Source organism: Gobius niger (genome assembly GCF_951799975.1).
Source record: "Gobius niger genome assembly, chromosome: 1".
NCBI lineage: Eukaryota > Metazoa > Chordata > Actinopteri > Gobiiformes > Gobiidae > Gobius > Gobius niger.
This window is the reverse complement of record NC_136852.1, coordinates 27,678,868-27,692,260: the sequence shown is the minus strand read 5'-3', so window position 1 is coordinate 27,692,260 and position 13,393 is coordinate 27,678,868. Positions and strand designations below refer to the sequence as shown.

Below are 13,393 nucleotides of genomic sequence, written 5' to 3'. Positions count from 1 at the left end.
GACTTCAGCCACTGGAAAGTTACGACAGCTGCGGCGTGTGTGTGCGCTCATTCCGTTGGCTGCGAGTGTGACGGGCTGTAATTAAAACCAGGCTTAGCTAATTAATGAGGCCTAACCGTTACCTGCGCTCTGCCCCCGCCAACCCGCCCCGACACTTTCTTGCCAACCCACCTCCACATTTCACGGCCGTCCTCCCCACACACAGACAGCGCGGACTGTATAGATAATTACCGGAGCGCTGCGGTCGCCCTCAGCTCCGTCTGTGGCTGCGCCGCTTTGACAAGAGCCAGAAGATACAGATTTTTGGACCTTGTGAGAAAAGTTTAAAGGAGTAACTTTAAGAAAAAAAGAAAGAAAAAAAGTCATCTCTAAAGTGTTGCCAAATAAACTTTAACTTGTGATATTTCTGACAAAAGAAAAACCATTTGCGCTCTCCTTTATGGCTCATATCTTTTTTATTTGTCAAATGAAATTACTGAATAAAACCTAAAACATCAAAACAGATCGATCGTCCTCAATTCCAACATCTCGTGACTCACTCAGCCCTCACTTCGTCAGGACTGAAGTTCCACCACTAACAGTAGTGGGGCTGAAAAACAGCCCTGAGGAAAGCCCTTTTTTGTTGAGTAAATACTGTATTTAAAATCTTAAAATCGTATTTTATGTATGATTACCTTGACTTTTTTTGTTTTTACTTATGTGGGTATGTGAACAACAATCCTGTCTCTTGCATGTTACAAAAGCTATGTTTTGAAAAGCACCATTCAGCAGCTCTCTGTTAAGGTATGTATATGTGCTTACCCCGAAATACCACATATGTTTGTGCTTACACAAAAATGCTCCAAGTCGGAGTAATGGCTGCCCCACGGGAAGAAGAGGCAGTGATGAGGAAGCAGCAGTTTTAAAAAAAGGAGGCTTTTGTGTGGACTCTTCACATTTAATGTAAACGTCTTTTGGGGATAAACTCTCAGAAAGGAAATGAAAAGTTAATTTGAAAAAAACATCCATCCATCCATCCATTTTCTTCCGCTTTATCCGGGGCCGGGTCGCGGGGGCAGCAGTCTCAGCAGAGATGCCCAAACTTCCCGATCCACACACATCTCCTCCAGCTGTTCTGGGGAGACCCCGAGGCGACACCAGGCCAGCTCGGAGACATAGTCCCACCAGCGTGTCCTGGGTCTTCCACGAGGCCTTGTCCCACTTGTTTGAAAAAAAAAAATAATAATAATTTTTTCCTTCACATTTTTTTATTTTTGTAACTCTACAAGTGGCACTAACGCTGTATGAATTTGATTGAGAACAAGTGACTTTATATTTTTATAGCATTAAATAATGGTAGTTAAAAACAAAAAAAACATAACATTGCGTGCATACCTTGATTTGTTTTCAATGTCACATATCTATTTGTAAATAAACTCTTCATATTGACATGTAAATCTTAGTCTTTCTCAGCCTATGTATGGTTGCCATGGGAGTCTAAATGAAGCTTTGACGTGGTGCTTTTCTTAGTATGTCTTTGGACAAGAGTAAACAGAATATTGAATTTCTGCCTAACAAACCATAGAATTGAAATACAAAATAACATCCCAAACAACTGACATAGGTCTTAAGCAGCAAACAATGGTAGACACAATATCAGAGAGAGTGTCAGGTGCAGGGAGAATAAAACAGGCCAATTTTACACAACTTTTAGTAGACAAAATTGCTGGCATGCTGTGCCAATCTGGTGCCATTCATTGTCAATTAGCAGTGGGGGGCATCAGCAAAAATGAAATAATGAGGTAAAATAGCTCATTCTGACACATTAGAGCATGAGCACTCTGTAATTATGACTCAAGTTATGAAACATGCATTCCACAATTTCACCTTTTGTGGTCATTTTGTCAATCATAGATGATTTATGCATTCTCCTAGGTTTTAAGACCTCTGTTTGTACTTGCTTTTTAAAATGTAATTTAATTTGCCTTTAACACAAAGTAAGTGGGTTGAACGGGGGCTGTACATGGGCTGGACAGACACCCAGGGCCACTGGCGAAGTTATGAACAACAGTGGTCCCTACCCAAACTTTTCCTTCCCAATGTTTTCTGCACAGTGAGGGCAGCGGTGGGTATGGAGGCGCACATGCTGGGGCTTTAATCACATTTCTGCGTGGCGCTCTTTAATAGTATGTTCTCTTTCTCTCGGGACATGGCCGATGTTTTACCACCCACCCGCCTTAACCGAGTGCATTTTCTCCACTTCGGCTTTCCCCAAGTCTAAAAGCAGGCCAGTGTAACGCCTCATTTGAAAGCTTAGGCCTTTCCTGGCTTTGTTGCTATGTTGTCATCACTTTTTTCACATTCTTTTTCATCTAATTTTTGCCACTTTTTTGTTGTGTTTGTCCCTTCTTTTTTTTTTGCTGCACTTTCATCGCCTTTTTGTTAATTTTTTGTTGCCTTTTTGTTGCTCTTTTGTGACTTTTTCCCTGCTTTTATTTTTTGCATTTTCATCCTCGTTTTCATCACTATTTTCTATTCTTTTATTCTTTAAGAGGGTTATTATTTGGGTATAGCCAAACTGGATAAAAGGTGCTCAGTTCAGGTAGGGTTTATGAGGTTTTATTCATTTATTTGGTCAGGACAGTGCATGTTGACGAACATACATGGGTCTCACCGGATTGTGGCCTGGGGCGAATTTACATCCATCGTCAGACATCCTGGCCTATTGAACATACACCGCTGCGCTACCGTGCCGCCTGTATCCTGTAAGAGCCTAAATGCTGGAGTGAGGCTGTGCGCGATGTAAATGTGAAGATTAAGAGGGGTAGAAGCAGCAAGTGCTAGTAGCATGAACACCACGCCTCAGTTGATCCCTTCTTTCTAAGCGCCGTCCCCGTGCCCTGGCCACAGAAGCACCGTTTGTTTGCACACAAGATGTCACGGTGTTCTGCGCTAGAGCTGTTGTTGCGCCAAGCAGAAGATCGGGCCCAAGATGAATATCCACCATTGAAATGCCAACCTATGCATATAAGCAAACAGTAAAATACACATCAAAACACAAATCAACTTGCTTACCTTACTTTTCGAGAGGCTTCATCAGCAACTACAGAAATGTGTCAATCAGTGAGTACAGGTACTACATGTTTAAACTGACTTGGTTTCTGCTCACTTACTGCCCAGTATCATGATGACCGTTGATGTGCTCTTGTGTTTTTGAGGAGGACTCACATATTTCCAGACATGATGGGAAGGAGAGGGAAGCGAGAGAGCGTTTTAGGCTGAGCCGCACTTGTCCTCTGGCTCTCCGACTGACAGACACACATACACCCCACGCGGTAGCAGCAGGACACATGGGCCGGTCTACAGTTTTGGGAAGTGACTGCCTAGAGAGATTTCCCTCTAAATTATTCATCAGCCGAAGTGTTGACATCCGCAGTCGAGAGATATGGCACTAAACTCCCTGACTTTCTCATGCTGTTCGGAGTGACTCTCGGGCCTTGGCTCGATGGTATTCAACATTAGGCCCTATTCAAGAGGCTTTTATGGGCACAGCGTGACACATGTGAAGCTGCCAGCCTGCAACACGCTGTAATAGTCCCTCTCACCACTGATTAAGCGCAGCAACAGCGCATGCACAAAGCGTGGGCGAAGTTTCAAGCTAAATGACACGATGGTATGTATGCAATCGCTGCAGAAAGAAAGTTATACATTTTAAAGCGATCAACCATGCTATTTCAATGCCAGCCATGTAGTCAACAACATAAACATAAAATTCATCCTAAAAATAGTTGGTTAGGTTTAGGTTCAGCAACACTTGTGCCAAAAGAATGACATCAGCTAAAGATCGTGAATCACCAGGTTATTCCATCATCATTTTTCCCTGATGGCTAGGGCATATTTCAAGATGACAATGCCAGGATTCATGGGGCTCACGTTGTGAAAGAGTGTGGTGGCCAACCCATTTCGTGCTCCCTGAACCCGAGTCCACATCTTAACCCAATTGAGAATCTTTGGAATGTGCTGGAAGAGGCTTTGCTCAGTGGCCACACTCTCCCATCATCAATAGAAGATCTTGGTGAAAAATGACTGCAACACTGGATCTTCTGACATCGCAGAAGCTCAGGGAAACAATGCAAATTAGAGCATGTGTTTGTCTGTTATGTCTTTTTTTTCTATTTTTGTCTATTTTTATTATCTCGTTTTACTATTTTCTCTTTGGTCAGGGAGTGTGTGTTGAAATAAATCAAAAAGCATCAAGCCAAATTGAAGTAAATGCATGTGTTTGCTCTTTTTACGACTTGGTACGAAACATGGCAAGGCAGATTTCATCATAAACTAGTGCACTAACAGCACATGTTCTAGAAGATACATGAGCTTATTTTAAAAGTAAAGCTCCCCAACACTCAAGACGGACTGTGTTGTTTGACAAATATAGCCTGACAAATATAGCGTTCTTCATCCCTCACATCGTCTTGCGAAGAGGACGCTTTGTCTCCCTAATCAAACTCATTGTACTTGCCACCGCAGTGGATTGGCTCCGTTTGCTCTCCCATCCAGTTCAAGGGCCCAGCTGACTGGACTCTCGCCCCCAAACCGCAAGCCCTCCTCTCGAGCCTTGGCTACATTAGCAGCCTGGCGGGAGTTACTGCCGTTAGCCTGGTGGGGATTAGCGTGGCGCATGGCTAGCAGACGCGACCGCCTGCAGCCAGTGTCCTCCCACCAGCTCTGGCACCCTTTTAGAAGAGCTGGAACAACTACAAAGTGAAAATGATTTAATCCTGTTTGATTTTGTCTTTTCATGGTGTCGCCTGTCCCTACGGGGGCCGGTTTGGGACACCCTTCCCATGAGATTAAGGGGAAAAACAAACTGTTGTGTTCAACAAATACAAAGGATTAAACAAATGGTTTTCAACTTTTTGCGCACAATCTGCTCATGCTGTCAACCAAACGTATAAACTCACTCAAAGCGGAGCCACATCCGATACTACATTGATGAAAGCACAGTAAAACAAAAAGACACTTTCTGCAAGTGTCGGCGTGACTGTTTGAAATGGGTCCTACCTGCGTATGGGACGGGAGCGTCTTTGTCCAGCGCGACCAGCGGTGGATCCAGCAGCACCACCTCCGTGTTCTCAGTGATGACTCCGTGGTACGAAGTCTCTATCCATGGCTTATGCTTGTTCACTGCGGGCACAAAAAAAACAAGAGGGAACAGGTAAATAAATATCTGCTGCTTTGGTTAATAGTTTAGACCCAGACACCAACCAGCTCGATTTCACTATTTATTGATATCTTATCATTCGCAGGATTCACAATATAGAACAACTGAGACATCAGGGTTGAAATGCAAATTCAACAGTTACGATATGAAGGCCTGAATTAGGTCTGAGCCTACACAAACTAAATTAATTCTGTAAGACAAGCCATGCACTAGATCACACATTGCACTTTTTACACAGACGCAAAGAGCAAAACCAGCAAATAACATTGTCTATTGTCTATAGAAAGTCTATTGAAACAGAATTCTACTCCCACTGAGATAATGACATTTCAGTCTGATTGACCTGCCACAATCACATCCATTGCCACATTTGCTAATGCTGTCTCCCCACATGACTTCCGGACATGCCTGTAGTTTCTTTTGCAGCTCCTGGCATCTCTATTTAGACCAAGGCGCGCTCATTTTACTAATCATTTTGTACTTCCTTTTGACCCTTTTGTTTCTTTCCTTTTGTTTCCTTTCTGCCGCAGGTCTCCGAGCGCGGTGCCACGCTTGATCAATGGCCAACGCGCAGCAGCGCCGCCGGGCAAAGGACTGTATCCAGGCGCAAGTCAAAACAGAGTTCAGCCGCACTGGGCCTGATTAACGGTCATAATGGAGTCGCAGCTGCATGGGGCGGCCTCCGCCTCTCCATAAGCCACTTACTGTTGTGTCACTTCGGAAAGGCCAAAAAGAACTGCAAAGAAACAATGAGAATGGACAAAGGACTTTATGACGTATTTTTGGCTTTGAGCAACTACCGTCACTGTGTCGTGCTTCAGCGAACAAATCACATCTACTTTGTTTCTACTTCTATTGGTACTGTTACAACTGCAACTATACTCTCACTGATACTGCGATACCTGTAGTGTCTGTTTTCAAGTATAATATGTGAGGGGTTATGCCCTGAGAAACAACGCAACAATGCAATCAACTGTTTTGTTCAATTGCAAAGATCTTCATGACTCCCTAAAAGAACTCTCATCGAAATCAGAGTGACAAGGGTTTTCCAAGTTCGAAATTTTGACATATGGGGAATTCCCTCGGCCTTCCTTCTCTCATGCTGAACTGCAAAAACTGTGAGATGATAAACTTTTCTTGGACTTTAATTGGTTCAATCACTACAGGAACTCGGTGAATAACAAACACATGGCCAAAATCAATGCTTTTGGAGAAGTCAATGGGGATGAATATATAATATAACATCTAGTCAGCCTAATCACAACGGATTTCAACCCTGGCTTCCATCTTCAGCTCTTGTTCTAGAATTTGTGCATCAATGTTGGCTCCATGTTTAAGAAGACATAAAATAGACCCTGAACGTCGTTGATTTCAAATTTCTCACATTTTTCACTGACGAGTTAAAGACAACGAAAACGGAGAAAGAATCGTGAAATGAAGTGAAATAATTACGGCCGATCCGAAAGCGCGGCAACTAAAGGCAGCGCTAATCAGAGGAAGAGAGTTGTCACGCCCCGCTTCAATCATTTACCCGATGCTAACGGCGAGGCTAAAAGTGCATTCTCCAAACAAGCCAGGCAGACAAACAAACAATCCCAACGTCAGCCCACAGCAGCCCCTCTCAGTGTGATTACTGAAGAATCTTTGTGCATACAATTGTGTTCCCCCTTTTCTCTCTCCGGCTGAATATGGATGTGATTATTTGTTTTCATTGCGGAGCGTAACCCCCGAGCCTTGAAATTGGATTCAACAGCACTAGATCACTTTAAAAAATGAACCGCTGCCAATCTCTATCTCCGCGTCTATTTTTCAGCAGCAATGTTTGTGTGTATTGTTTCAAAGGGAGGAACAGAGGATAACTTGTAAGTATTGTGTTTGCATTTGAGGGCTAAATATGGAAGGAGTGTGTTTGTTTACAGCTATTGTATGACTTCCATGGTTTGAAAAGAAGGATCTCTCAAGTTGTGTGGCTTAAATACATTTTCAGGACATTTTGTGGCATACACCAGGGCTGCTACACGACCCCCAGCTACTTACAAACTGTACCGTAATGCATATAAATGAGTGCAGAGCTACGAGGCACCGCTCGTGGCCTTGATGCAGTGAGAGAGATCATTTACCGGGTACAGAGATGGGAACACATTAGTCTATTAGGACGCCATAAATATGCATGGGTGCGCGCAACAGTCAGCAACAATATCAGGGCGGAATTTCAAACTTGAAAATGACAAAGTTTGTCACTTTCAAACAATGTGCTGACTCCAGCGGCGTAGGAACTTTCCCCAAGATGAGATCTGCATTTGGCCCAGTGGGAAATGAGGAAAACATCTAACCAGTATACGCTGGCAGAATTCTCCTCAGTCACAGGTGACTTTAAATAGTTTTCGCTCACACGTGTAGCTAAGCAGACTGGCAGTTCCCAACATCGACGTTAACAACATTTCTAACTATGCTGATCTTTAACAAGCGTGTGACAAACTAATCAACCACTGCCAGATCAACAGCTAACTAACCCTGAACTGTTGCAAACAGATTTTACTCACTGTTAACACGAGTGGATGCTTCAGTAATGACAATGGATTGGTTTCGACTACGCCAAAAGATGTCAAAAGACTCGAATATGGGCACGTCTGTTGTCAAATTCAGTCGTCTTTGGCCTTGCGGCGGTTTGTGGAGGTTTGGTCTTGGGTAGTTTGTGATTTCAGGAAATTTGCACCGAGATTTTCTTCTATCAATACTCGAAACTCGTATTGATAGAAGATCTGATTTTGTGATGTTAATGTTACCTGGCGAAAGAATGCTCATGTTCATTTGTTTATTTTATGTTCAACCATTAACCACCAGGTACACATCACGCATTATCCCAAAAAAATAACCCATCTTTGAAGCTGGAGAAGTAGCAGGAGTGGCTACTTCTCCGTCACAACTGTGGTATAGTGGTAATAGTCATAGTAACAGTGCTTTCAGCTTAAGGAGGAGGAGCAGCAGTGGCAGTAGAAGTAGAAGTTGTTGTGACAGTTTTATTAATAGTTAGTGTCACCACTAGTCGCAGCAAATACACAAACTAACCTATCGTCTGGTGGCCTGTTGGGCCACAATCTGCTGGAGAGCGCCGGCATCCTGCCTCCCTGACTTTTCACACTTAAAACAAAAGGCCAAAAAGACAAAAGCCTTCCTTTCTTCCTCTAAAACCATGCCCTGATTGTATTAGCATCACAGACGTCTGCCACTGACTCCTCTGCATGAACACACCAAACTGCCATGGTCGTTCCTGCTGTGCTGTTGTGACCTACGCTATACAGCTGGATCAGAGACTGCTCCTCAGAACTCTGATGCACTTGTGTGTTCTCCATGTATATACATGTATTAAAACTCGACTAACTAGACAACATATCTCCAAGCTTTATTAAGTAAGAAAATCCACAACAAAGTAATGTCGTAATGGTAGCAGTATAAGAAAAACAAAGTAAGCCTCGAGCCTGGGACATGTGCTACCTTTCAAACGTGAACTACAGACGAACAGCGTGTGAAGCTAATGAGGAGTCGGGAGAGTTCGAGAGGCTCGTACAGAACTCCATATTCAGTGTTTCTTCACCGAGAGGAGCCCTTTATGACCTCTGAATCCATCAAGCCGCTCTTACGCTTCTCATTGCATCCACTTATTCTTGTCAGGATGTCTAAAAGGCTGTGTTATCTCCCAACGAAATGTACCAGACATGCGTTGATAATGTAATACAGAACGGGCTACGCTATTTTATTTAAGAGTGCAATGAGAGATTGAACTGCGCAATTTTTGAGGAAAAGGGGAGTTCTTTAACCTATGTTCAGTCAATTGTCGACCTTCTATTGATAGTGTACGTTAACAAGTCTACAATCAGTATATTTACCGACAATAAAGTGTTATGCCAGACTATTCCAGGACTTTCCAACTTTGTTTCTTCCGACTTTTACACAATAACTCTTGGTACAGCTGAGGTTTTTTTGCCCTTTTCGGTGAACTGCATGTGTAGTTTCTGTGTTCCACATTGTATTACTGGATGCTTTGTACATCTTTGCTGTGTTTTTGTGGAGGTTCAGTGCCCCAAACACCTGCAGCACGGTGGAGGCGTCAAAAGAGGCGCTACAGGAAACAAAAAAGGGACAAACAAGGAAGCATCTGGGCAAGACTCGCAGCTAAGCCGCACAAGTCTTCTATCTTTACTATTGTTCTGGCTAATGTTTGTTCACTGGAGAAAAAGATGGAATATATTCGTCTGCCACGCTCTCCCCAGAAGATGGTGAAAGACTGTTGTGGAGCGGAGGGAGCTGCGCAGGAGGAAGAGGAAGGCTGACCAGTGAAGGACACAACGCTCTGAAACAGGGACAAACCCAGAGACGGTGCACTGTTTCGGAACAGCACTGAAGGCAGTACTCAGGTTTCTCCTACCTCCAAAACCAGATTGGCCCACAATGGCGGCGCGCTCAGTCGCAGGGGTTTAGGAGTAATCCAACACCTGAACGCAATTTCATTGTGCTAAGATACATAAAGCTCTTACTTTCAAGGTTCAAGATTCAACTTTATTACTCTCCCGAAAGAAATGATGACTTAAGTTACTTACTTACTTATAACAGAGTGCTTCTTTTACTTTGTGGCCACTTGAGTATGGAACAATAGGCAGAGAGCACACCCTGAACCCGAAGCAGTCAAGATTCTAGAATGTTTATAATCCACACTTACTCATCGTCTCTTGCCGTGGAAGAGTTGTGAATGCACTGCCCTTTCTTGTGCACGCTAGTACACACACACCTTACTTCAAAATAAAGCTCTGGGGGCATCTTAATAGATCTGGTGCAGTGTATCGACAACCTGAGCCATGCCCTTAAGCCCTCACCACAAAACAGATTGGAAATGCCTCTCTCATCTCCCAGATAATGCACACTACCATCACGGGGAAAAACAAAACAAAACAAAGCAAAAAAACGATGCCATAGAGTCAAACTGAAGCGGCGAGCAAACAAATGGAGTCGCCGGGACCATCAGTTGCGGATATTCCCCGGGGAAACATCGCATCCGATTACCATGATCGAACCTGGAGCTGCCATAGCGCTAATGCCTGTGGCTGCAGTCGCGCTAATGCTTTGACACCGAGTGATTAGCTTCCACCTCTGCGCCTTCAATCACGCCTAAACACGCTTAATCCTCCAATCAATACGATCGGGACATGACACTCCCCGGCGGAACGTGCCAGCGTTGTTTCCGCTCGGACACAACGCCTTGCGACTCGTGTGTGATTTTTTTTTTTTTTTTTGCCACTAGTCTGGGAGTTTTGTCTCTTAATGACACCGGGGCAATGAGAAAGATTTGTTCCTTTGACACAGTGATTGAACCGCGCACTGCTCAGCCACTCCAGTGCCTCTTGGGCAGCACTCTCTCCGTAGAAGGAAGACAGCTCTGGCAAACAAAACCTGCACCTGCAGAAAGACTCAGAGTGACCCCAATTTTTCAAAGTCCACGCGGTTCACAGGAAACTAAAAGCATAGCGGAAATGGCAAGTGATGATAGCCTCTGCGAACTATTTCTCAATGAACTCGTTTTTTCAACCAGCAAGTCTCCTGTTAGCGTTGGGGATATGATGCTATTTTGTATCGTTGTTTTCTTCCCAGACCAAAAAAAAAAAAGTTAGAAGTCAAACGCAATGGGAGGGAGCGGCAAAACGTATTACCAAATGTCACAGAAATTTCAAAAGGTAATGGTGGCATTGCAATGACCCAGACGGTCCAAATAAAGAGAATTTTAAAGGTTACCTAAGCAGACGTGGAAGGAAACAGGATCGGCGCAAATGCCACTTTACTGAATACAGTTTTGATTTGTAGATTTGTAGAAATGGAGGAGGATACGGGCTTACAACAGCCTAGGCAATTAACTCTATCTCTATTGTTGTCCCCTGTCGAGACAAAAGGGAGCGCACGCAAACACCATGCAGATGCCCCAAAGGTGAGAAAATCCCTTGTTTTGAACTTGTGGAAGTTCAAATAGCAGTCGAATTTGTTTTTACTCATTGTCGACTTTGTTCAAGGCCCTGTTCCTGATTTGGTTCAAATATAGTTTTGCCCTTCACCTTTCCATTTCATTTTGTAAAGCCTCTGTGTCAATGATGAACTAGCAGCATCGTCGTTTACATTAGAGTGACGGTAAAGGTCTTTAAAAAAAACCTAGATAGGGCGTGGCCATAGTAATACTTTGGAACGAATGGCAATTCTGGTGGCCATCTTGTGACTGGCCCTTCCACCACTGGGTTCAGTGCAATGTAATGTAATGGGAAACACCACTTATTTCCTTGATACTGAGTGATCTGGTAAGTAATTTCACGACTCTTTGATCATTGTGACTGACCTTATATCCTATCTGACAAGACAATAACTTTTTTGCAGTTTTTCAGATTTTATTTCAGTTGCGTAGGATGCATAGAATTAAGCTTTGTTCATGGATTTTCATCTGTTTCTGCACTTCACAATGAATGCTAAGCACCGGAATAGATGAATAGATAAATGATGCCATTTTATCTGGACTAAACTGACAAGCTAAAGGCCAGCGTATCATTTTTGCTCTACATGTTAATTCAATTAGAAAGGAGCAGTGGGGATACAGCTATCACACCAGGACAGGCCGATATAATGTGGTTTTGAGGTGGCTGAAAAAATGAAAACGAAGTGCGGAGCTATCGTGCCCTTTATGGCTGGAGCTCGTCGCCATTTCATTGTCAATTAAGACAGGGGAGTGTGATCTGACCGCAGGGAGAGACAAAGTGCTACAACGGCCGATTAATCCCTGACCAGGCCGTAACGGAGCGAGCCTCCTCCTGCCATGGAAAAAGAACAGTTACGTGAGCTGAAATTCCTACATACAGTGTTGTGCAAAAGTCTGGGCACCCCTGTAAATTTGAGAAGTGAAATAAAGCTGGAATGTGTGCAAGAATTACAGTATTTTAACAAAATTAGGCATGTACATATATTTAGGGACCCTTGTCATTTTATTGATTTCAGTACCCTTAGCACACATTATTAGAACTCAAAATTGGTTTGGTAACCTCAGTGACCCTTGACCTCCATGCACAGGTGAATCCAATCATGGGAAAGGCTGATAGTAAGTGTTTCTTCTATTTGCATATTCTCTTCTTGCCACTCTTCTCTGGAGAGTGGCAAGAGCCTGCATGTGAGCCTCAAAACAACTCTCAGAAGACCTGAAAACACAATGATTGTTCAACATTTAAGCTCTCAGTTTCAACTGCGAGGAACATTATGATGAATTGGAAGACCAGAAGCACAGTTCTAGTTAAGGCCCGAAGTGGCAGACCAAGAAAAATCTCAGATAAGCAGAGAACAGTCACAGTCAACCCACAGACCAGCTCCAAAGACCTACAACATCATCCTGCTGCAGATGGTGTCACTTTACACAAGGAGATGCTGTATGGACAAGTAATGCAGAACAAGCATTTTCTCTGCACACGCGACAAACGGTTCCACTTGAGGTTTGCTAAAGCACATTTGGACAAGCCAGCTTCATTTTGGAATAAGGTGCTGTGGACTGATGAAACTAAAATAGAGATATCTGGGTAAAACAAGGGCAGAAAAAGAGCACAACATTACAAGAAAAACACTTGCTACGTACAGTCAAAATAGGCGGTTCCATCATGCTGTGAGGCTGTGTGTGGCCAGTGCAGGGACTGGGAATTTTGTTACAGTTGAGGGTGGCATGGATCCCACACAGTATCAGCAGATTCTGGAGAACAATGTCCAGGAATCATGGACAAAGTTGAAGTTGTGCCGGGGCTGGATCTTTCAACAAGACAACGGCCCTAAACACTGCTGAAAATCTACTAAGGCCTTCATGCAGAGGAACAAGCACAACGTTCTGGAATGGCCATCTCAGTCTCCAGACCTGAATATTATTGAAAATGTTTGGTGTGATTTAAAGCAGGCTGTCCATGCTCAGAAACCATCAAACCTGACTGAACTGGACATGTTTTGTAAAGAGGAATGGTCCCGACCCTAATTGGGAGCTATAGAAAGCCTTTAGAGGCTGTTATTTCTGCAAAAAGTGTTTTTTTATGTGGTGCCTTTATGCACATGCCTAATTTTGTTAAAATATTTTTTCAGAAAAAACTTAATTTCACTTCTCAAATATCACTGCGTTTGTCTCCTATATGATATATT

At 43.4% G+C, this 13,393-nt stretch overlaps 1 protein-coding gene across 1 annotated transcript in view; it reads right to left on the bottom strand.

Annotated features, from left to right (window-relative positions):
- The window catches only part of LOC306965053 (calsyntenin-2-like), a 526,930-nt gene that overhangs the window by 325,324 nt on the left and 188,213 nt on the right, over positions 1-13,393 (bottom strand). Inside the window, exon 2 of the mRNA XM_079559275.1 lies at positions 5,041-5,163. Within this exon, the coding sequence (XP_079415401.1) occupies positions 5,041-5,163 (123 nt within the window). The remainder of the gene's footprint in view (positions 1-5,040; positions 5,164-13,393) is intronic.